The sequence below is a fragment of the Macaca nemestrina genome, chromosome 12, assembly GCF_043159975.1.
Source record: "Macaca nemestrina isolate mMacNem1 chromosome 12, mMacNem.hap1, whole genome shotgun sequence".
Lineage (NCBI taxonomy): Eukaryota > Metazoa > Chordata > Mammalia > Primates > Cercopithecidae > Macaca > Macaca nemestrina.
Window position 1 is genome coordinate 2,226,036 of NC_092136.1, and position 22,958 is coordinate 2,248,993.

General features: G+C 58.7%; 1 protein-coding gene, 1 long non-coding RNA gene and 1 other non-coding gene across 10 annotated transcripts; 2 read left to right on the forward strand and 1 right to left on the reverse strand.

The window, feature by feature from the left end:
- Positions 1 to 64: 64 nt before the first annotated feature.
- On the forward strand, positions 65 to 18,697 carry LOC105469779 (tetraspanin 32). Of its 7 annotated transcripts, none has more exons than XM_011721303.2 (10): positions 66 to 279; positions 912 to 1,026; positions 2,049 to 2,146; positions 6,649 to 6,723; positions 11,830 to 11,931; positions 12,627 to 12,713; positions 14,378 to 14,461; positions 14,725 to 14,816; positions 15,504 to 15,685; positions 16,022 to 16,304. In XM_011721303.2, the coding sequence occupies exons 1-10, from the start codon at positions 214 to 216 to the stop codon at positions 16,081 to 16,083; spliced, it is 963 nt and encodes a 320-aa protein (XP_011719605.2). In that variant the 5' UTR covers positions 66 to 213; the 3' UTR covers positions 16,084 to 16,304. The 7 variants fall into 7 exon arrangements, with proteins under 7 accessions (XP_070930174.1, XP_011719605.2, XP_070930172.1 ...); XM_071074071.1 differs by lacking the exon at positions 16,022 to 16,304 and adding an exon at positions 17,309 to 18,687 and having other exon boundaries at positions 71 to 279; XM_011721300.2 differs by lacking the exon at positions 16,022 to 16,304 and adding an exon at positions 17,309 to 18,691 and having other exon boundaries at positions 198 to 286.
- LOC112424576 (uncharacterized) lies at positions 4,217 to 10,383 on the reverse strand. Of its 2 annotated transcripts, XR_011610411.1 has the most exons (5): positions 9,554 to 10,383; positions 7,963 to 9,341; positions 5,700 to 5,975; positions 5,251 to 5,373; positions 4,283 to 4,342 (listed from the first exon to the last, which is right to left on the reverse strand). It is a non-coding gene; the product is annotated as an uncharacterized lncRNA (long non-coding RNA). The 2 variants fall into 2 exon arrangements; XR_011610410.1 differs by lacking the exon at positions 5,251 to 5,373 and having other exon boundaries at positions 4,217 to 4,342.
- A 2,496-nt stretch (positions 18,698 to 21,193) lies between the features above and the next one.
- Positions 21,194 to 21,300, forward strand: LOC112424589 (U6 spliceosomal RNA). The gene has a single exon (XR_003015379.1). It is a non-coding gene; the product is annotated as a U6 spliceosomal RNA (small nuclear RNA).
- The last annotated feature ends 1,658 nt before the right edge of the window (positions 21,301 to 22,958 follow it).

The window sequence follows — 22,958 nt, forward strand, 5'->3', positions numbered from 1 at the left end:
AGCCAATCTCACTGCCCCTCCCCTTCCTGCCTGCCCTTCTTCCGGGGCACCCAGCAGCTCGGTCCTAGGGCGATGTTGACAGACAGACAAAGAGGCGGATGCAACCTACCTCTTGGGCAGGGAGCTGCGGTCTGAGGCCCCTGCCCAGCTGGAAACCACAGGGAGGGGAAGGGAGGGGAGGGGAGAAGAAGAGAAGAGAGGAGAGGAGCCGTCATGGGGCCTTGGAGTCGAGTCAGGGTTGCCAAATGCCAGATGCTGGTCACCTGCTTCTTTATCTTGGTAACAGGCAGGTTGGGCAGGAGTGGGTGGTGGGTGGGGGTGAGAAGGGGTGAGGGGTGGCAGGGCCTCAGCATGGGGATTACCCCTCCTCTCACACACACACCAGCCCTACTGTCCCTGTCCTGCCCTCGTAGACATGTGTCTGGGGCTCCTGGTGGCAGACAGTCACAGGCAGTGACCGCCATGGGCAGCCCCGTCTCTCCTCCTGAGGGGCAGGCAGCACAGAGCCCGGAGGAGGCCTGAGTGGGGCCGAGGCCTGGGGCGAGCTGGGGTGGAGGAGCACTGGTTACCGGGCTCCAGGGATCGTCCCCGCTTCCTGCCCAGGAGGGTGCTGGCACAGGGGTGGGGCTCATCCCACTCCGTAGACAGCATGATCAGAGGTCCTGGGTGTCTGGGGAAGCTGGGCTGTGTGTGTATGCGTCTACCGTGTGTGAGTGCCTGTGAGTGTGCTGGGCGTCTGCAGTGAAGGCCCCCTGAGACCACTCCACAGAAACACTGGGAATCCCTGCAGCTGAGCCTGTCTGTCACGGGACCAGGAAGCTGGAGAGAGCCCCAGCCCTGTCCCCTGGAGCCAAGCTGCCCCATCCTGCGGCAGTCCCGTGTCCCACACTCTGAGTCTGTCCTATCCACAGCTGCTGGGCCTCTCTGTGGCCACCATGGTGACTTTCACCTACTTCGGGGCCCACTTTGCTGTCATTCGCCGAGCGTCCCTGGAGAAGAACCCGTACCAGGCTGTGCACCAATGGGGTAAGCGAGGTCCAGGCCTGGCTGCATCGGGAGGGGCTTTGGGTGCAAGGGCGGCTGGTAGGAGCTGAGCCCAGCTGGACGTCTCACTGGCGGAGTGGTGCCAGGCCCTGGGCAGGAGCCAGAGGTGGTCAGGGGCAGGGAGGGGCTGCCCTGGAGTCCTAGCTCCCCTGGACAGAGCCTCGGGTCTGGGTGATAGCCGGTGTTCCTGCCTGACTCTTGTGCCCCACAGGAGCGTGGGCACAGTGTGGGTATATGTTGGGCAGGGTCAGGACCTGGCTCTGTGCAGTCAGGGCTGAATCCCAGGCAGGCGCCACCTGGGAGTGGCCTGGGGCCGGGCTCAGCAGGTCCATGAGGGCTCCACATGGCTGATGTTCCACTCAGGACCTGGGACATGGGTGGGCAGGGGTGGGGCTGCTCTAGCCAGACACCTCCCTGCAGAGACTCAGCAGCGACTTATCCAACATTCAGAGAGCGGGAGCGAGAGCCAGGGTCTGCTGGGGCCACTTGGGGGTAAGGCTGAGGAAGGCCCCTTTAATGAGGGGATGCTGGAACCAGACCTGCAGGGGACTCTCAGGCAGGAGCTTAGGGGGCCCAGGAGGGGGGCAGATATGGGGAAAATGCTGCCTTAGAACCCACTGCTTTTCCCCAGGTCTTAGGACCAGGGCCTCCCTGGAGGAGGACGCCTGGGGCCCAGGTCCAGGTCTGGACTGATAAGATGACAGCTCCAGTCCGGCCACTTGTCACTAGGGCATGGCGGGGAGCATGTGGCTTCTAAGATAGCCCCACAGGCAGGGAGGGCTGGGAGGAAAAGAGGGAAGGAGGGGCGGTCCCCCAGGCTGAACGAGTCCCGCCTCCCTCCTCCTTCCCTCAGGGCCCTGTCTGGTGGAGAGACGGCGCCCACTCAGAGCCCCCCAGAAGTCCCGCACAGCCCCTGACTCCGAAGTTAGATTTCAGACCCAGGCTGTGTGCACTCAGGACCTGTCCTGGGCACCCCAACCCTCCTCCTCTCTCCTCCCAACCAGCCTTCTCTGCGGGGTTGAGCCTGGTGGGCCTCCTGACCCTGGGAGCCGTGCTGAGCGCTGCGGGCACCGTGAGGGAGGCCCAGGGCCTCATGGCGGGGGTGAGTTCATTGTGTTCCCAGATGCCCATGTCCCCAGAAAAGAATCAGGAAGGAGTGAAGAGCTAGCAGGCCTGTGCGCCACCCCCACACCTGAGTGACTAGGCAGAAACAGAGGTCCCAGGGATGCTGACCAGTCGAGACCCCCTACCTGGGTAGCCAAGTCTCCTCCACCAGGCCCTACCTCACCTTGTCATCCACACGCCCAGCAAGGGTTCCTATAGGAGCCCTGAAAGAGAGAGATGGTGCTCCGCACAATGGGAGCTGTTTCCAAAGTCCCTGGGAGGGTCTGATTCGATTGCCCAGCAAGCTCTGGGAGGGCACTGGGAGCATCCCATTTCCTGTTCGGAGGAGGCCGGGCCGGGCAAGGGAAATGCCTCTTGAGCTCTCCAGCCTGGGTTCTCCTGAGCTGCTGGGGGTGTCTCCCCAGCCCCGAGGCCCCATAGGCCCCTCCACTCCACCCCATAGCAGTGGCCCCTTGTCACCCCATTCCTACTCCTCCCCATGGGCTTCTGTCTTGGTCCTTGCCAGCCCTCGAAGGTCATCGCAGACCCCACCTGGTGGCAGCCTCCCCACGCCTGTCCTGCCCCTGCCAGGCCCACAGCCCTTCTCTCTCACCACAGCTAAGGCAGCTCCTCCCTGGCGCCCTGGGGTCCCACCTGTCCTTCTAGCCTCCTGTCTCCCCATTCCAGCCGTGAGGAGCTTGTGCTGGGGGCTTTGCTCTCCTGTCTGGCCTGTGAAGCTGGACCACTCTGGAAGTCCCTGAGGGCACAGCCTCCTGGGTCCCCAGGGCTGGCAGGGTTCTCAGCTCAGCCTTCAAGTTCAGCAAATGCTTGTTTAATGACCCTGGTTTATAAATGTCTCCAAGGATAGGAATAGAGTCACCTCCTGGAGCTGCTGCGGGGCCAACCAGCCCTGGGTGGGCCCATGGGGAGCAGAGAAGGACCCAGCAGCTCCAGCACTAGCCAGGATTCCTGCTCTGGGGCACAGGAGCGTGGGCAGGGACAACCCCAGCCTATGCTATCTGGCTTCAGGGCCAGGTGGGAGGCCCCAAGGGGGAGATGACAAGGCAAGTAGTCTGCCCCTCAAGAGGGTGTGTGGCCTGCAAAGGGACACCTGGATGGAAGGAAAGGCTGGCAACAGGGCCAGGCCAAGGGGTCCAGGTCTGAGCTGGAGGCCCAGAAAGAACCGGCACTGGGGCTGCAGCACCATCCACCAGGGGGCGCCATGGTGCTGGGCCTGAGGCCACATATACAGAAGCCAGCTGGGCCACGGGGGTCCTGTCCCGGTCACCAGCCTTTCCCACCCCACCTTGCCCCCATGGACAAACCAGCCTAGCACCCTGATCTGTGGCCAAGGCGGTCAGCGAGCACCTGGGCTAGGGTTCTGTGTCCCCAGCCAGCCTCAAGGCCAGGGTGACTTGATATGCGGTTCAGGCTTGTAGAGCAGCCTGGGAGGCCCCCAGCTGGATGCCTGCACTGGGCTGGGGTCCTGAGGACACTCCAGTCCGAGCTGGGTGGGCTCCAGCGCACCCCTCAAGCCCCAGTGTACTTAGACCCGGCCTGGATGGTGAGCTCAGCATGGCCACAGCAGGGAGCTGGGAGATCTACCCAGTTGAGCTGCATGCATGTGTGTGCATGAAGGTGAACTTATGTGCATGTGTGTGCAAATATACGTGTGTGCATGTGTGTGCATGAGTGTGTGTGTGCATGTGCATGAGTGTGTGTGCAGGTGCCTCTGCGTGTGCGTGTGTGCAAGTATCTGTTACCGGTCTTCAACTGCCCCTGTTGCCATATGGGTGTGGTGTCTGCGTGTTGCATCTGGCACATCTGTGTGTGTGTCTGCATGCATGAGCACAGGTCAAGGGGCTAGGGATAGGGAGCAGGGAGTGGAAAGATTTTTTCCAATGGGCTGGGTGCCTGGATGCTCCCCACAAGGCCCTTTCCTGCCTGCCCCCACCCCTCCGGCCTCTCCCCTAGCGGGCCTCTCGCACAGGAAATGAAAGAGCTTGCTGGGCTGAGAGAGCAGAGCTGGCAGCGCTGCCCAAGGAAGCACATTCAATTCGCTTATGTATGTATTTATTTCCATCTAGAATGAGGAGAAAGAAAATGGCCAGGGCAGACCTGACCACCCAGCAGCCTCTGATGGTGAAGGCCTTGAGGAGGTCTGCATGGGCCCATCCACCGCCCAAGATCCTCTCTGCACAGGGGGTTGGTGGGGGGAGAGAGAGAGAGAGAGAGACTGTGGATGCTGTTTCTCCTGAGGAATGAAAAGGTTTCTGGAAAATGCTGGTCTCCTGAGCTGGCTCAGCGCCTCAAGCCTGGGAGGCAGCACTGAGTGATAGCTTCCAGATGGGGACGGTGGCCTTCAGCCAGCAAGAAGGAGGAGGAGGAGGACAAAGAAGGAGGAGGGAAGAGGAGAAGGAGGGAGAAAGAGGGAGAGGGAAGGGGAGGAAAAGGAGGGAAGAGGAGAAGGGGGGGAGGGAGAGGGAGGGGGAGGAGGGGGATGGAGGGGGAGAAGAAGGAGGGAGGGGGAGAAGGGAAGAAGAGGGAGGAGGAGGGAGGACAAGGGATGAGGAGATGGAGGAGGGGGAAGGAAGAAGAAAGAGAAAAGAGGAAAGGTGAAGAGAAGAAAGAGGAGGAGGGTGGAAGGAGCAGAGGAAGAGGAAGAGGAGGAGGAGTAAAGAGAGGAGGAGGAGGCAGCTCCCAGGCCATCGCCCATCAGGCCTTGCAGCCTCCAGGGAAGGCAGGAGGGTCATGGGGAGCCGCCAGCGCCCCGTCCCTGCAGGGCTGGAGGCCCCATGCTCTCGCCTGTGTTTGGGGGCCAGCAGGGCTCCCCAGCTCTTTCCACGCCCCTCTTGACCAGCTTCCCCTGGCATGCCGGCATTGTTGCTGCCCGCCTGCCAGCATGTGTGGGTCTCTGTCTATTCCACGGACACCCATGCTCCTGGTGTCACCCTGAATGGGGCCCAGGGTTAGAAGGGCCCAGACCCAACCTGCCTCAGCCTGTGGACCACCCAGCTGGGCACAGTGCTGCCTGCGGGGGCTGGCATTTCACCAGGGCCTCAGGACTCCTGGGGGAGCTGCCTGGTCGGTGGCTAGACTCACCATCAGGTACTCCGGGTCCTCAGGGCACCAGCATGAAGGCAAAGGCAGCTGCCCAGACCCCGAGTTGGGGGACATCCCCAGGCTCAGGGCACCAGCACGAAGGCAAAGGTGGTCGCCCAGACCCTGAGTGGGAGGACATCCCCAGGGTTCTTAGCCTAGGTGACCTCTGCCGCCCTCCATAAAACCGTGTCGGGGGCATCTGTCTGCTCTCAGGGGGGGTCTCTCGTGTTCCCCAGCTTCTGCAAAGGGGCTCTCAAAAGCCTGGAAGCCCCGGCCAAAAGAACAATGGGCAATGCCGGGGGCTGGTGAGCAGACGTTTCCGCCGGAGAACGCCCCACTCCACAACTAGGGGCACTGGCACCAGTGAGAGAGAGGAGACAGTGGTTGGCCAGGCCATGGGGACCCAGGCAGAGTATGGAGAGAAAGGGAGGTGAGGGAGGTGGGCTCACCTGCAAAGAGAGAGGCCACAGCATCCTGAGCAGGCGCCATATCTGTCCCAAACCTCACCAGCGCTGGGCTAGCTGGTGGCTTGTTTCAGAAAAGAAGGCAAAACAGAAGAGCCTACAGCACCGGCCCTGGAGAGGCTCAGGCTCAGGGCAGGCTCTGCCCGGCCCTGTCCAGGTCCATGCCCCTCAAGAAGCAGCCCCAGTGGGCAGAGGTCTCCATCTTCTCAGGGGCGCCCTGCCCTTCCCGGGCAGGGGTGCGGTGCTGCCATCAACAGGTCCCTGGGGGCCAAAATGGGAGAACAAGGGACGAATTCCCAAAAAGCGCCCAGGAAGGGGATGGGAAGGTGCTATGGAACCCACGGACCCAGCGCCCATGCTCTCCCCAGGCCAAGTCTCCCTCCCAGGCAGTGGGGAGCGGGGCTCAGATCCATGCCTCAACCAAGCATCCCGCTGGGGGCACAGCCTGAGGGCACTGCCCTGCCCAGGCCTGCCAGACCCTACCAGGCCCCTCAGTGATTGGCCAGGCCACTGCAGTGACCGGCCCCCCACAGTGACAGGCCCCCCCCCAGCAGTGACTGGCCCCCCAGAGTGACAGGCCCCTCCACAGTGACAGGCCCCCCAAAGTGACAGGCCTCCCCGCAGTGACAGGCCCCCCCAACAGTGACCAGCCCCCCACAGTGACCAGCCCCCCATAGTGACTGGCCCCTCCTCAGTGACTGCCCCCAACAGTGATTGGTCCCCCCTCAGTGACCGCCACCCCTGCAGTGACAGGCCCCCCCAACAGTGACTGGTGCCCCAAAAGTGACCAGCCCCCCCACTGTGACCAGCCCCCCCCAACAATGACCAACCCCTTCTTAGTGACTGGCCTCCTCCACACAGTGACCGCCCCCCTCAGTGTCCAGCCCCCCCACAGTGACCGCCCCCCACAGTGACCGGCCCGCTCTGCCCCCAGGGCTTCCTGTGCTTCTCGCTGGCGTTCTGCGCACAGGTGCAGCTGGTGTTCTGGAGACTCCACAGCCCCACCCAGGTGAGCACCAGCTGCCGCCACCCTGCAGCAGAGAGTCCCCCAGCAAGCCAGTGGGCACCTGGGTACGGGGGAGCAGTCCGGGGAGGGGCAGCCCCAGCTTCCAGGCTTGCACTGACCGGGTGGGGTGGGGGAGGCCGCAGCCTGGGTTTCCCCTGTCTGAGGCTCCAGGGAGGCCAAGCGCTGGAGGTGAGTGAGGGCCAGCAGCTCCCTGGTGGGGAGGGACCTATGCTGTACCCAGGCCTTCGCCCCAGCCTCATTTTCTTGAAGCCCCTCAGCCCACCCCCTCCTGAGCTGATGCCCCTCAGGTTTGGGGGAGGGAATGAGGAGGAAGAAGGAGGAAAGTCACTGGCTTGGCCTTAGGGGTTGACTGGAAGGAGCAGAGTGTTCCAGAACATGAGACCTGAGGGCCCCCGCTCCTGATGGAGGCCTGGTGGGGGGACAGTGCCTGGAGACCCACGGGCTGGGGTGTCGCAGCCTCCACCCGCTCCACAGGACGCCACCCATCCTTCCATCCTGGATGCTGACCTGCCTGGAGGACGGGCTGGTCTAGCTGACCCTGAGCAGGGGCCAAGGGCGTCCCTGTGGAAAGGCCAGCAGCTTGGAGAGGAAGGAGGCCTCCCTGGCCCAGCAGAGAATGAGAGCTCGGTAACAGAGCCAGCCCCACCTTCCCCTTGAGAGCCCAGACCTGGTGAGAGCCCCCAGGGCAGCCGGGTAGTGCCAGGGACAGCTGCAGGCAGGGTCATCGAGTGGGGCAGGAGAGCCTGGCAAGTCACAAGAGGTGATTTCTTGGAGCCCTAGCTGGAGTCCTAGTGGCCTTGTGTATTCAAGTGCCTGGTTGCCCAGGGCCCCCAAACACAAGCTTGGCCATGATAAATGCTGAGGCTGGTGGCAGGCAGGTCCTCTGGCTGAGCTCTGCAGGGCGCCTTTTGTGCCAGTTCTTGAGCCGTGCTGGCAGCCTGAGTGTGGTGGCCCCCACCGTGGTTTGCAGATGGGGGGACTCAGGCCCTCCATGGATGGGGGGAGCTCAAAGTTACCCTGGCAGTGCCAGGGCTGGAGGGGGCTTCAGGCTTACCACAAAGGCTCTTGGCCCCAAAGAGTCTGCCCACCTCTGGCATCATTTGGGATGAACCACCTGAACCAGGTGGGAGAAACATCATTTTCTCAGGCCCAGAAGGATCCCAGAGGGACTGAGCCCCCTAAAGAGGGCTGTGGCTTTGAGGATTGGCACAGTAGTCTTACCAGGGTGATGAGCTGGGCCAGGTCCGTGTATTGGCCTCACGTTTCCTGTCCATTGTGGGGTGGTCTAGGCTCGTTTGAGGTCTGGGTCACAGTGGAGGTGGCCGAGGTCAAGACAGCTGCCAGGGTGCCCGGGCTCATCTGGGGCAGCTGCAGCCCATGCCCCATGCTTCTGTGTGTTTATGGCTCTGACCCTGGAAGCACAATTCTGGAGGAGAGGGGGCCATGCAAGGGCTACAGGACAGAACACAGCTGGGGCCTGCTCTCCAGGAAGGGAAGGGGATGCAAAAAGATAGATGCCCCAGCCGGGCTTGCCTATGGCCTGTCCCGGCCCCAAGTAGCATCCCCCACACACACCATCTTTGTCTGGCCCGTGCGCCCAGCTGGCCTTCAGGGGTCAGTTCTCAGGGCCTTGCCTGACCCCAGGCAAGGCACTGGGACTTCCTCCTGGGCCTCTGGGCCCCATCGGCCCCTCCCAGTGGGTCTTGACTTCCGACATCATCCGTGTCAGGCCTGGTGGCCACAGAGGTGGCCTGGGCGAAGGAGCTCTGAATATGAAGTCAGTGTCCTTGGGGCGCCCTTGGGCAAGCTACTTAACCTTCCTGGGCCTCAGTTTCCTTTTCTGTGAAGGGAGCACCGAGACCCAGGGGCTGCATGGGTAGGAATGGCTGGGTGTGTGCAAAGACTCTTCCTCCTTACCTGCGTGCCCCCGCCGTGCCCCGTTGCCCAGGCTGGTCCTCTAGGACATGGAACTCACTCGGAGCTGTGCTGGGTGTGGATGGGGTAGCTGTGGTGCCAGGGGCCAGGGCCTGAGCAGGAGGGGTGGTTGCACATCCCACCTCCTGCCCTTTGCCCTCAGGGCCCACCAGAGCCTAACGGGCTTCAACCTCGGGATCCCTGTCCAACAAGGTCCTGCTGGCAGCACAGACAGCGGCAAAGACCAAAGGGCCCAAGCTGTTGGCACCAGAAATGTTGAAGTGAGAGCCGGGGGTCCAGATCCCAGCCCGGCCCGTTCATCCTTTCCCCCTGTACCTCCCCACAGGGCCCCTGAGGTGTCCTGAACACAGGGTCAGCGTGACTCATGTGGCAGCCCTGCGGATGGAAAGGCAGAGGTTGCAGGAGGGAAGGGACCCGCCACATGCCCTTGGCAGTGCCCCGAGGCCACAGACCCTGGCCCAGCACTGAGAGTAGTAGGGTGCCCCTCCCCTTCCCCAATCCTTGCCCCAGGAAGTCCTGGCTGCCACTTCCCTGGGACGCTCATGCGGGCAGGAGGCATGGACCAGGCTTCAGGGATGAATGTGGAGCTTGAGGGCTATTAATTACGTTCTCCTCCAGGCCTGAGAGTCACTTTGCTGCAACCTTCCCCCTGTCCCCGGACGAGTCTGCATCGGGAATAATTCATGCTCGAATTAAGTACAGCAGTGTGGGGTGCAGCCTCATCCTCGCAGTCTGGCCCCACCCTGGAGCCACTTCCCTCCCTGGATCCTCCAGCCACCGAGTGGGCTCAGGCCAGAGCCGGCTCTGGACCTGTGGGGCGGGTCCACAGGTCTCCTGCAGCTCCTGGTCCCCACCCGCCGCCAGGACCTGTCTGTACCTTCCTGAGCACTTTCAGCAGACACGGGATGGAGTCAGGGCCGCTGAGCCCAGGCAGACACCAGGGACGATCTGGTCGTGGGGGGAAGCCCCAGCAGGGACCCCTGGACTTCAGGCCTCAGTCTGGGCAGGGGTTGGAGAAACACACAGCAGGTCGGGTGGGTCCAGCAACCGGGAATTCTGCGCTGGCCCTGCTGCTCCAGGTCTTTGTCCTGAAGCACCCCCCGGGGCACCGGAAGATGGAGCTCAGTGCATTGGTACCCTTCAGGGCGCACCTGCCCCCAGGTGTCCTGAGAAACACAGGCCCCAGGGTCCTTCAGAGCCCCCAGAGCCTGGGATGGAGACAGTTGGTGAAGCATCACCTAGGAGCCCAGGCCCCGTGGGGAGTGGCCGGCCTGGCCTCCAGGGCCCTCTAGAGCCAGGCTTTGGGGCAGGAGGCCTACCTTGCTGAGCTCTGCTTCCTCAGTCGTGGGGAGAGCTGCTTGGCAGAGCCAGGCAGAGCCAGGCAGAGCCAGGCAGAGCAGGCAGAGCCAGGTGGAGCAGGGAGAGCAGGGAGAGCAGGCAGAGCAGGGAGAGCAGACAGAGCCAGGCAGAGCAGGCAGAGCCGGGCAGAGCAGGTAGAGCAGGCAGAGCCGGGCAGAGCAGGTAGAGCAGGCAGAGCAGGCATAACAGGCAGAGCGGGCAGAGCGGGAAGAGCGGGAAAAGCCGGGCAGAGCAAGCCCCTCAGCCACTAGCAGGCGTTGTCACTCTCGCCCCTGCTGCAGTAATAAGGACACCTAGCTCAGAGCCTCAGAGGCACCCGTGTCCTCCCTGGGCCATGGCAGGCGCCTGACAATGAGGACAGTCACTGGAGTTGGGAGGGAAGCAGGAGGGTAGGTCTGAGCCAACCCCAGGCCCACTCCACCAGGCCTCCGGTCCTCACCAGGACCTCCACCCACGAGGACACAATGGCCAGGCCAGACTCCACCCCCATTTCACACTCACAGACGCTGAGGCTGAACAAGGCCCCCGCCCAGGCCAACAATGGTGTGGCCAGCTTGGCACCTGCCCCCCAGGGCACTGCGGGGAGGACAAGGCTGGCTGAGTTGGGGATGACTCATGGAGAGTGGTCTGACTTTTATTAGCCATCAGTGGGAGGGATGCATTAGGGTCAGGAGCCAAGTTTGGCCTGGAAAGTCCATCTGACTCCTGTTGGGGCCTCCAGGCTAGGGCAGGGCTGACCGAGAGCCTCCACTGCCCACTGCCCACCCAGTTGGCCGCTGTCAGAGCTGCTACGGGGGCTGGGCCCCAGTGCAATGAGGACCGCGGGAAGCCACCCTTCCTTTCTGGAGGGCAGGTGTGAGCGGCCAGAGCAGGCCTGGGGCTTCCATTCTCCCCCAGCCCTTTAGGGCAACTGCTGAGCACCCCTCCATGTGTCCTGACTGTCAGCATGGCATTTGGGGGAGAACTGAGGGCCTCTGAGGCAGGAAGGAGACATCAGAGGGTAGGGACCTCAAAGAGGGCCTCGCCCTGAGCCAGGAGACCAGTGACTCCTGGAGCAGTCACAGAAGCCTTCCCGTAGGAGGCGAGATTCCAGTTTGTCTTTGAAGGGGTAACTTGGCAGGGGACAGCATCTTGCTTAGGAGGGTGGAGACATGAGGTCCAGGTGGTATTAGGGTGTGGAGTGCAGACGGCACATCCAGCCAGGCCCCGTCACCTTCCACCTTCTCCACCCCCTGCCCCACAGTGGCCTCGTCCACCCAGATCTGACTCCAGGTGCCCAAGGCTTCTCTGGTCAAAAGCCTTACCCAGAGCCCAGCTGCCCGGGGTTCTGGAAGGCAGCTGGGTGATTCTGGGGAAAGACCTAGAATCCCCCAGCTTTGTGGGAGCTGAGGTCCTGGCACAGGGTCTCTCAAGCCTTTTCCACCAGGCCCAGCTCCATCCCCCATTTCCAGGTCAACAGTAGCGTGATGGAAACTTCCCTGAGCTGACCTTGTAAGACCACAGGAGAGGCAGATGCAGAGCGTGGCCTCGATTTACCCTGCAGGACCCTCTGGGGGCAGGAGGGCCACACTGACGGCCATTGTGTGGAGGCCCCACTGTTGATGTTGGGAAGCACTGTGACTGGCTGCCCAGGGATCCAGGCTACCCCTTGGGGAGATCCACCTGCTGCGAGGAGGGCGGTGCTGGGACTTCACTCCACTAAGGGCCCACCAGCCTTTGGGATGTTGTGGGGAGGGGGCTGTGTCCCTGGATCTCTCACCAGGGCCAGGACCTCCCCGTGGTCTCTCGGTGTAGGTGGAGGATGCCATGCTGGACACCTACGACCTGGTATATGAGCAGGCGATGAAAGGCACGTCCCACGTCGGGCGGCAGGAGCTGGCGGCCATCCAGGACACGGTGAGCGTGGGGACGGCTGGGTGGCAGGGCGGTCAGCCTCTGTTTGGACTGCAGTTCAGAGAACAGGCACAGGGTGGCCAGTGTGAGGTCTGGCCAGGCACTAAGGGGTTCCAGGACATAGGCCAGAGCTGCCCCTCAGGGCTGGCGGCACAAAGCCCCCATCCTCTGTCTGCCCGGGACAGGGCCGCCTACCAGATTCTCGAGGCCCAGTGCAAAATGGGAGGGCAGGGCCCCTTATTCAGAAACACTGGAGGATTTCAAGAGCATTAAAGCAAATACGGGGCCAAACATAGTGGCTCACGCCTGTAATCCTAGCACTTTGGGAGGAGGTTGAGGCAGCTGAATTGCTTGAGCCCAGGAGTTCGAGACCAGCCTGAGCAACATAGGGAGACCTTGTCTCTACTTAAAAAAAAAGCACACACGGCCCGTGAGCAGGGCGGGGAAGCTGCCTGGCTCCAGCAGGAGTTCCCTCCCCAGCGCGCAGGCAGCGCAACTTGAGAAAGCTCCCCTCACCAGGCCCCGGCTGCACAATGGCTGGAGCCCCCAGCAGAGGCAGCTGCAATACCCGGAGCCCCAGCCCTGGCCTGCAGGGAACCCCACCTGGAGCCTTGTGGTGCCTCAGTTTCCCCATATGTGCTGCCCGCCTCCTGGGGTCTCGGAAGCCCATCACCACTCCCTCCCTTCTGTTCTTGTAGTTTCTGTGCTGTGGGAAGAGGTCTCCTTTCAGCCGTCTGGGGAGCACAGAGGCTGACCTATGTCAGGGACAGGAGGCGGCAAGAGAGGTGAGGGGGGGACCTGGAGGCTGGCCAGGCAAGACCCTCAGGGGCTGGACACCCTGGGGCCCAACCCCGAGACCCAGAGCCATCCTCCCACCACCCCCCGCCTTGGTCTCCCTAGACCCTTGGGACCTGCCCGCTGAAGGGCTCAGGGAAGGTTCTGGTGTGATCGGAGGCTAGTTAGGGTTCACGGTACACCAAGCCTGTCAGGCGGCCGGGCTAGGCTCAAGACATAGACACAGGCCCCTTTGCCCAGCTGGACGCAGGCCTGATGCGCCGTTCACTCCTTCAAGTCAGTTCCAGTTTCGGGGCTTCCCAAGGCCAGCTGAGTCCACAGAAGCCTCTTGGAGTGCACCCATGAGGGCTCCGTGCCAAGGGCTGCAGGACCAGCATGGTGGGCTCTATCTAGGGGGAAGGGTGCAGGCGTCCTGGGGGGCATCAGAAGGAGTGGAAGGGCACTCAGAGGAGGAGAAGCGAGGCCAGAGGGTCAGCGTAGGCTAGGGTGTGGCCAGGGCTTCAGCAACAACAGAGCGGGGCCCGAGGCCAAGGCGGCTTTCCTCCCAGAGCCCTGGGACAACCTGGGCCCTCCGCTCTTTCTCCCGGTGCCCAGCAGCCCTCCCCCAGCCCACCCTGCCCCCTCCCTGCTCCTCTCCCCTACTGTCCTGGAAACAAACCCACCCTATCTCACAGTGGGAGGCACCTGGCCACCCTCCAAGAACAGAGGGGACGAGAGCAAATGGCTGGAGGCCTGGCAAGGGGTGGAGCCACAGCCCAGGCTCTGAGGGCAGAAGGGCCGGTGCTGGGGACACTGCTGGGGAGGCACCAGCAGCATCAGGGATAGGGCTGACAGTCAGGATCCCTGTGCCACCCAAGGAGAGGTCCGAGGTTCCCCGACTGAAAAACAGGAGCGAGGGCCTGCCTTGAGCACCCTGGGGATGGCAGGGCCATGGGCCTGACTGCAAAGCCTCCTGGGGAGCCGGAAAAGCCAGCACAGGTGGCGGGCACGGAGCCACCCAGATGGGCAGGCATGGGCAGGAGGGAGGCAGACCTGCCTGTGGGGGGCAGGAGGGTGAGCCCTGACACCCTACAGAGGCCTCCACAGCCTGCCCCAGTTGCCACCATCTCCAGGGTTCAGAGACAGGCCTGTCACCTCCCTTTTCTGGAAAGATGCCTCTCGTGCCATGCCCTGGGGTGGCACTGGAAGCCCGGGATGGAACCAGGACCCTGGGACAGTGCGGGGACTCCCCTCGCATCCCTCCACCAGCTGGCTTCCCGCCCTCCCTGTTAGTCATCGTCCTCTGGTCACCAAGGCGCTGTACCCGGCCCTGGGCTGGATGCTGGGAACCCAGAGTGAATTAGAAGTGGCCCGACCTAGGGGAGCCAATGTGTGGCCCAAGATGGACACTCAGGACAGCTGGGAGACAGCACCTGCTGGGCCCAGGGCAGTGCCCAGGTGCCCACAGGGGCCAGCCCTGTCCCATTGGGCTTCACCTGCTTGTGCTGCCTTTCCCTAGAGCCCTGGGGGCTTCCCAGGAATGTGCTACACCCACCTCCCTGCTGCCCTGGCATTGGCCTAGGTGGGTGCTGCAGCTCCATGGCCCCACAGAAGCCGCTTGTCCAGGCAGGGAGGGCCGGTCAGGGCGGGTGCCATGCCTGCTGCCCTCTCGTAGGACTGCCTTCAGGGCATCCGGAGCTTCCTGAGGATACACCAGCAGGTCGCCTCCAGCCTGACCAGCATCAGCCTGGCCTTCACGGTACCCCCTCGCCTCCCTCACCGCCCCTTCCTACCTCCTGCCCCTCAGCCTGCCCAGCGCCTGACTCAGATGGAATGGTGACCCGGGACAGGTTCTCTGGTCCTGGGCCTCACTGGCTGCCAACCTCGAGGAGCTGGTCCGCTGTGACAGTGTTTGCCTCCTGCAGCTGGGCCGCCCCCTCCCACTGCAGAGTCCTGATGCTTTCTGGGGAGGGGCACCCCCAGCCTGGAGCAGTGGGGCAGCCTCGGGTGTCTCCCTCCCAGGTGTCCGCCTTGCTCCTCAGCTCATTCCTGTGGTTTGCCATCCGCTCTGGCTGCAGCTTGGACCGCAAGGGCCAATACACCCTGGCCCCACGGTAGGGCCCCCTGCTGCCCCCACCCTCTCTGGAAGGTCCTCCAGCTCCGCTCGAGACAGCCACCGGGAGGGAGCCCCGGACCAAGCCGCAGGCTGATGCCGTAGAGGAAACGCTTTGGGGGTGACTGAGTGCCAGGGTGGGGTGGGAGACCTGAAGAGTTTCCAGACCTGATGCACTGCACCCCATAGCCCACATGGGGACCCCCCTTTGCTTGTACCAGGCCTTGCCAAGACCTGGAGATGGATGCTTCTGGGCCCCCAGATTACAGCCCCAGGCCAGGATCTCTGTGCTTGAATACCCCGGAGCTCCTCATGCTTAGGGGGCAGGGAGGGTCCAACCCGAAGCCAGGCAGCTCTTCCTGCCCCCATGGAGCTGGCCTGTCTCTGCCTGCCATGCCCATTAACCCACCCACTTGCTCTTGGCCATCCAAGCCCCCATCCCTGGGTCCTCTGCATTCTACAACAGCCTCACAGTCCCCCTAGAACATTCCACAGCAGCTCCATAATCCCTCTAGAACATTCTGCAACAGCCCCATGATTCCCTCTAGAACATTCCACAGTAGCCTCACAGGTCCCCTGTAGAACATTCCACCACAGCCCCATGATCCCCTCTAGAACATTCCACAGTAGCTTCACAGGTCCCCTGTAGAACATTCCACCACAGCCTCATGATCCCCTTGCTCCTCAGAGCATGTGGCCGCCAGCCCCAGGAGCCCAGCGCCTTCAGACGCTCCCAGGGTGGACCCGCACATTGTCTCCGCTCCGAAGCAGATGCTATTGATCCAAGAAGATACTCGGGTAGTCTTCGGTGGCTGCAGGACAATGATGCTGCGCCTGGGCCCCTCTCCCACCACCTGCCTGCCCACAGAGGTGAAGATGCCCCTGCTGTCAGCCCTCATGGGATCCCTGAGGGGAGGGTCCGAGCTGTGAGGAGGGGAGTGAGTGAAGGCCCAGCCAGAGAGCCAGCCTCCATTGGGAACAGACGCAAGGGTAGGGGTAGCTCACCAAATCCCTCCATGGGAACGGGCCGGGTGCAAGCACAAAGGAAGCCACGCTGGAGGCAGCAGCCCAGGGCTGACTTGCAGACACCGGCGGTCCACGCCCTGGAGGGCTCCACCCAGACACAAGCTGCAATGGTTTTCTATGCTGTGTAAGCAGCAGCACAGACGTAAGGACTGCAAGCAGTGACCATTTATGATCTCTCAGCTCTCCAGGGCAGAAGTCCGGGTGTGCTCAGCGGGTGCCCTGCGAGGGGTCTCTCGGGCTGACGTCAGGCCTTGGTGGGCTGCACTCTCATCTGGAGGCTCCAGGGAAGCGTGTGCCTCCAGGACCATTCAGGCTGTTGACAAGTCAGCTCCTCATGGCTGTAGGACTGAGGTTCCCACGTCCTTGTCCCTGCTCCCGCAGCCCCTCCACCTTCAAACCAGCAATGGTGCATTCAGCAAATTGTAGTCAAATATACATCACATAAAATTTACCATCTTAACCATTTTTAAGTGTATGGTTTGTGGCATTACATACATTCACATCGTTGCGCAACCATCACCACCATCTATCTCCAGAACTTTCCATCTTCTCAAGATGAACCTCTGTCCCCAGTAAACATCAGTTCCCATTCTCTGCCCTGGTCCCTGGCACCCACTATCCACTTTTTGTCTCGATGGTTCAGCTGCTCCAGGGACCTCATTTGTGTGGGGTCACACAGGATTTGTCCTTTTGTGTCTGGCTTATTTCACTTACTGTTATGTCCATAAGGTCCATCCGCGTTGTAGCTTATGTCAGAATTTTTTTTTTTTTTTTTTTTTTTTTTTTGAGATGGAGTCTCACCCTGTCCCCAGGCTGGAGTGCGGTGGACTGATCTCAGCTCACTGCAAGCTCCGCCTCCCCCAGTAGCTGGGACTACAGGCGTCCGCCACCTCGCCCGGCTAGTTTTCGTACGTTTTAGTAGAGACGGCGTTTCACCATGTTAGCCAGGATGGTCTCGATCTCCTGACCTCGTGATCTGCCCGTCTCGGCCTCCCAAAGTGCGGGGATTACAGGCTTGAGCCACCGCGCCAGGCCAGAATTCTTGAAAGAGAAATCTTATCAGCTTTCCCGTCATCTCACAGCCACATGGTCCAGGGATTAAGGCAGGACATTTAGTGGGGATCGGGGAACATTTTAGATATTCTGCCTGCCACACCTACTCTTACTGGACGTTCAGACCACGTCAATGACGAATTAGCTCTAATGGTCCCTAAATGTGTGCACAATCTGCTCAAAATTCTAAGTCCTGAGTGGAATGCCAGCCAAGTTGGTTGGCCCAGCCTAGGCCAAGACCCTAATGAAGCTGACAAAAGAGAAGGAATGTCAAGGCCCTTCTAACTTCCATAGAGGGCGTGTGGCCCCATCTCCCACCAACACCAGCCAAGAGGGATTCCCCCAAATAAGAGCAGTCCTGTGATGAACAGCCAGAGTGACACAGGCCAGCTACAGTCCACCCTGTCTTTCCAGTGATACTCTTACTTCCGAAAATGAGAACACTTCCACCTGACACGCAGCGCCCCCACCGCCGAAAACGCACGGGCCTGGCCCCCGCCGGACACTCAGCGCCCCCACCGCCGAACCCACACCGGCCTGGCCTCCTCCGCCGGACACGCAGCGCCCCCACCGCCGAAAGCGCACAGCCTGGCCTCCAAAGGAGGACACCAAAGGTCTCCTGGGTTCCACATCTGGTGACAGCCCAGGGTCTCTGGTGTTGGGCGTTCCCGCCGCTTCCGTCCTCAGCACGTCGCTGTTCTACAACCTATGGATTTAATGTGAAGGGAAGCACCAACGACACGTCCAATACACAGTCACCGTGGAAAGAAAAGGGTGGGAGAAAGGTGAGTTCCGTTCTGGTGAAGTTTAGACACAGCACAACGAAAGCAGAAACTTTGCCAGAAGCTCCAGATGTCTCACATCTGCAGCTGGTCATGAAACCGTGGGGTGTGTTCATGGCTCACATACTTCACACCCGTGTTTTCTCATCCAGGCAGCCCAGTTCTCCATTCCTGCAGGGTCTGAGTCCTGAACCTTGTTGCTGTGATTGTCCACCGATTTCATCCCTCGATTTGGGAGAATGGGGGAAGACCTGGGGGCCACCTAAGCCTGCCCATGTTCAGTAGTAACGTCTCTGCTTCCTCTTGTAAGGACCACCCTAGCTGTTCCCAAGGGCCCCTTAACCCACATGGCATCCGCAGTTTTCAGCTCCATCATTCCATGACTTATTCTCTGACCAAAGCACTCCTCTGTTAGTTACTAAAATCTCCAAACCAGGCCAGGCACGGTGGGCTCACACCTGTCATGCCAACACTTTGGGAGGCCGAGGCAGGAGATGCTTGAAGCCAGGAGTTTGAGACCAGCCTGGGCTTGTTTCTACAACAACAAAAAGGAAATATTAGCCAGGCATGGTGGCACACACCGGTGGTCCCAGCTACTCAGGGGGCTGAGGTGGGAGGATCTCTTGAGCCCAGGAGGTCCAGGCTGCAGTGAGCCATGATCACAGCACTGCACTCCAGCCTGAGTGACAGAGTGAGACCCTGTCCAAAATATAGACAAATAGGCCAGGGGCAGTGGCTCACGCCTGTAATCCTAGCATTTTGGGAGGCCGAGGCAGGCGGATCTCTTGCGGTCAGGAGTTTGAAACCAGCCTGGCCAACATAGTGCAACCCATCTCTACTAAAAATACAAAAAAATTAGCCAGGCATGGTGGCGAGTGCCTGTAATCCCAGCTACTCAGCAGGCTGAGGCAGGAGAATCACTTGAACCTGGGAGGCAGAGGTTGCAGTGAGCCGAGATCATGCCATTGAACCCCGGCCTGGGGGACAAGAGCAAAACTCCATCTCAAAAATAAATAAATAAATAATAAAAATAAATAAATAAAGTACACAAAAATTAGCTGTGCATGGTGGTGGGGGCCTGTAATCCCAGCTACTCAGGAAGCTGAGGCAGGAGAATCACTTGAACCCAGGAGGTGGAGGGTGTGGTGAGCCGAGATTGTGCCACAGCACTCCAGCCTGGGTAACAGAGCAAGACTTCACCTAAAAAAATATATATATATGTGTGTGTGTGTGCGTGTGTGTGTGTACATATATATACATAACTCACTAAATAAATAATAATAAAACAAATGTCCAAACCAGAAGAGTAAGGGCTAACAGGGCCCAGAGGCAAACCTTTTGTGAATGTTCTAACCATAAGTGCTGCCCTCACTCTCACCCCTAGGCCCCCAGCCTGTGGATTCTGGTTTGGGGGAACGGCACCATTCATGAGGGACCAGGACCATATGCTATAGGACCTCGCTGCAGTCTTGAGGTGGTATCTCCTAGCTGAGCTCCTACGTAATCCTGAGTGGTCCTGAGAAGCCAGATCACCATCCTGCAGGGGCGGGTCCTGTGGAGGGACAGGGTACATGGAACCCTGGTGAATCCCATGGTGTCTTCCCACTACCCTGTCCTTCGGCTGTAAAGGCAATGCCTTGGCTAGAAACAGCAGTGCATGCAGGAGCAGGCGGTAGGCTGGGAAGGAAAGCACCAGTGCTAGTGGAGGGGAGTAGGTCCAGATCAAGAATCATCTTTCCCATCATCTCATAGTCACACAGTCCAGGGACGAAGACAGAACAGTAAGCGAGGAGAGGGGAACAGGATCATTTAAGACCACAGCTGGAAGATGTCCCTGAATGTTCGCACAATTTGTTCAAGGTTCTAAGTCCCGAGTGGGACACCAAGTTGGCCCAGCCTAGGCTGAGGCCCTAATGTAGCTTAGCTAATAAGAGAGAAGAAATGTTGGGGCCCTTCTAACCTCCATAGGGGGGTGTGGCCCCCCATGAAGTGGAAATAGTGCCAGTGGGGGAGCATCAAGGACCAGGGCCATATCCTATAGGACTTCACTGCAGTCTTGCAGTGGCATCTCCCAGCTGTGCTCCTAAATGATCCCGTTCTCCCTCTGCACTAAATGTCCTGCCTTCATCCCTGGGAAAAGCCAGACCCTTCCATGAAGGAAGGTGTCCAAAGGCAGTCAGCCAAGGCAGTCAGCCCATGGCCAGGTGGCCACAGCTGATCGGTCTCCCATGAGCTGTGGTTCCCTTCTGCAGGGCGGGACGGCACACTACTGACCTTGATCGGGCATCGGCTGCAGTGCAGGGGTGTCTGGAAGAGCTTGGTAAACTGAGTCCCTGTGGCTGGGCCACGGCGGCTCCCCTCCCCTCCATGTCTGCCTCAGGGCAGCACCAGCTCCCTTAGGGCAGAGGCTGCCTGTCTGCCATAGGTTCCAAGAACCTTATTAGAGCTCAGTACCCAATGCACTTCATGTCTGCCTCAGGGCAGCACCAGCTCCCTTAGTGCTGTCTGCCATAGGTTCCAAGAACCTTATTAGAGCTCAGTACCCAATGCACTTCATGTCTGCCTCAGGGCAGCACCAGCTCCCTTAGTGCTGTCTGCCATAGGTTCCAAGAACCTTATTAGAGCTCAGTACCCAATGCACTTGACAGTAGACAATGCCCAGTCGTTCCAGCTGCAGGACTCAGCAGACAAACAACACCCAAGTCAGACTACACCTGATGTCCCTGGACAGGGTCAGTCTCCACCCAGGCCCAGGGGACGCCAGGTGCTGTATCTCCAAGAGAGAAGACGTACTGGCCACAGAGGGCAAACTCTGCTCCCCTCGACGGGCACTGTGGCCTCCACCATGGCTTGGCTCGGGCTCCGAGGGTGCCTTGGTCAGCCAAGACCCCAAGAGGACCCTTGGGTCCCCGAGCCACAACAACTGAGTGGCTCAGCCCACGCAGGAACAGGACCACATGGGCATCATCACTGGCTGTGCCTCCTGTGGAAAGCAGGCCACCCGCTGGCGTACCTGGACACAGGGGAAGCACACATGCAAATGCAGGCTGTGTTTCCTCCAAAGAGTGCTGCACACGGATGAGTCAGGGTGCAGGACTGGTCCTTCACCACCACCGAGTGGGCATGCCCGGCTGCTTTGTTGGACCCCAGAGAGAGCTTCAGGAGAAAGCAGGAGTCTCTGTTTTCACAGGGTTTCCTTCTCACCCTGCCACACATGGTTTTTATTAAAGCAACCTACAACTTCCTCCCCTCCAGGTCACATCAGCCCAATGTCCTGTGGGCTGGGGAGATGGTCAAGGTCCACATGGGCTAAATTATGACTGAGAGCTAGGGCATTCATGTATTGCCAAGGCGGGTCCACACTGCCGTCCCTCCCAGTTAAGAGCAAACCACCTTTATGGTTTTCTACATGTTGGGATAGACTGAAAAACAACAACAAAACAGGTGTTTGCTGGTCAAATAGCTGCTTGCCAGTACAAATGCCTGTGCTGATTTGTTCCAATTAAGAAGAAAACTGGTGCTCGCTTCAGCAGCACATACACTAAAATTGAAACCATACAGAGAAGATTAGCACGGTCCCTGTGCAAGGATGGCATGCAAACTCTTGATGCATTCCATATTTTTGGAACATACCTCAAAATAATAAGAGCCATATATGACAAACCCACAACCAATATCATACTGAATGGGCAAAAGCTGGAAGCATTCCGCTTGAAAACCAGCACAAGACAAGGATGTCCTCTCTTACCACTCCTATTTAACATAGTAGTGGGAAGTTCTGGCCAGGGCAATCAAACAAGAGAAAGAAATAGAAAGTATTCAAATAGGAAGACAGGAAGTCAAACTACCTTTGCTTACAGATAACATGATCCTACATCTAGAAAACCCCATCGTCTCAGCCCAAAAGCTTCTTAAACTGATAAGCAACATCAGCAAAGTCTCAGGATACAAAACCAACGTGCAAAAATCGCTAGCATTCCTATACACCAACAACCGGCAAGCCACGTGAACTCTCATTCACAATTGCCACAAAAAGAATAAAATGCTTAGGAATAAAGCTAACAAGGGATGTAGTTCAAGGAGAACTACAAACCACTGCTCAAAGAAATCAGAGATAACACAAACAAATAGAAAAACATTCCATGCTCATGGATAGGAAGAATCAATATCATGAAAATGGCCTCACTGCCCAAAGCAATTTATGGATCCAATGCTATTGCCATTAAACTACCATTGACATTCTTCACAAAATTAGAAAAAAACTATTTTAAAATTCATATGGAATCAAAAAAGAGCCTGAACAGCCAAGGCATGGCACTGGTACAAGAACAGACACATAGACCAATGGAACAGAATAAAGAACACAGAAATAAAACTGCACACCTACAACCATCTGATCTTTGACACACATGACAAAAATAAGCAATGGGGAAAGGATTCCCTATTTAATAAATGGTGCTGGGAGACTGGCTAGCCATATGCAGAAAATTGAAACTGGACCCCTTCCTTATGCCATATACAAAAATCAACTCACGGTAGATTAAAGATGCAAATGTAAAACCCAAAACTTTAAAAACCCTAGATGAAAACCTAGGCAATACCATTCAAGACATAGGCATGGGCAAATATTTCATAACAAAAATGACAAAAGCAATGCAACAAAAGCAAAAATTGACAAATGGGATCTAATTAAACTAAAGAGCTTCTGCACATCAAAAGAAACTATAAACAGAGTAAACACACAACCTAAAGAATGGGAGAAAAATTTTGCAATCTATGCATCTGACAAAGGTCTAATATCCAGTATCTACAAGGAACATAAACAAAAATGCAAGAAAAAAAGCAAACAAACCCATTAAAAAAAGTGGGCAAAGGACATGAGCAGACACTTCTCAAAAGATTACAAACATGCGGCCAACATTTGAAAAAAAGCTCAACATCACTGATCATTAGCGAAATGCAAATCAAAACCACAATGAGATACTGTCCCACACCAGTCAGAATGGCCCTTATTAAAAAGTCAAAACATAACAGATGCTGGAAAGGTTGTGGAGAAAAAGGAATGCTTTTACACTGCTGTCAGGAGTGTAAATTAGTTCAGCCATTGTGGAAGACAGAGTGATAATTCCTTAGAAACCTAGAGGCAGAAATATCATTCTACCCAGAAATCCAATTACTAGGTATAGACCCAAAGGAATATAAATTGTTCTGTCATAAAGACACATGCATGCGAATGTTTACTGTAGCACAATTCACAATAGCCAAGACATGGAATCAACCTA

Bases quoted from the DNA above. Each gene is read 5' to 3' on its own strand.
- LOC105469779 (XM_071074071.1), top strand. From the start codon at position 214: ATGGGGCCTTGGAGTCGAGTCAGGGTTGCCAAATGCCAGATGCTGGTC. The intron at 280-911 runs GTAACAGGCAGG...TCCTATCCACAG, and splicing joins TCACCTGCTTCTTTATCTTG to CTGCTGGGCCTCTCTGTGGC. The intron at 15,686-17,308 runs GTGAAGATGCCC...CTGTCTTTCCAG, and splicing joins CCACCTGCCTGCCCACAGAG to TGATACTCTTACTTCCGAAA.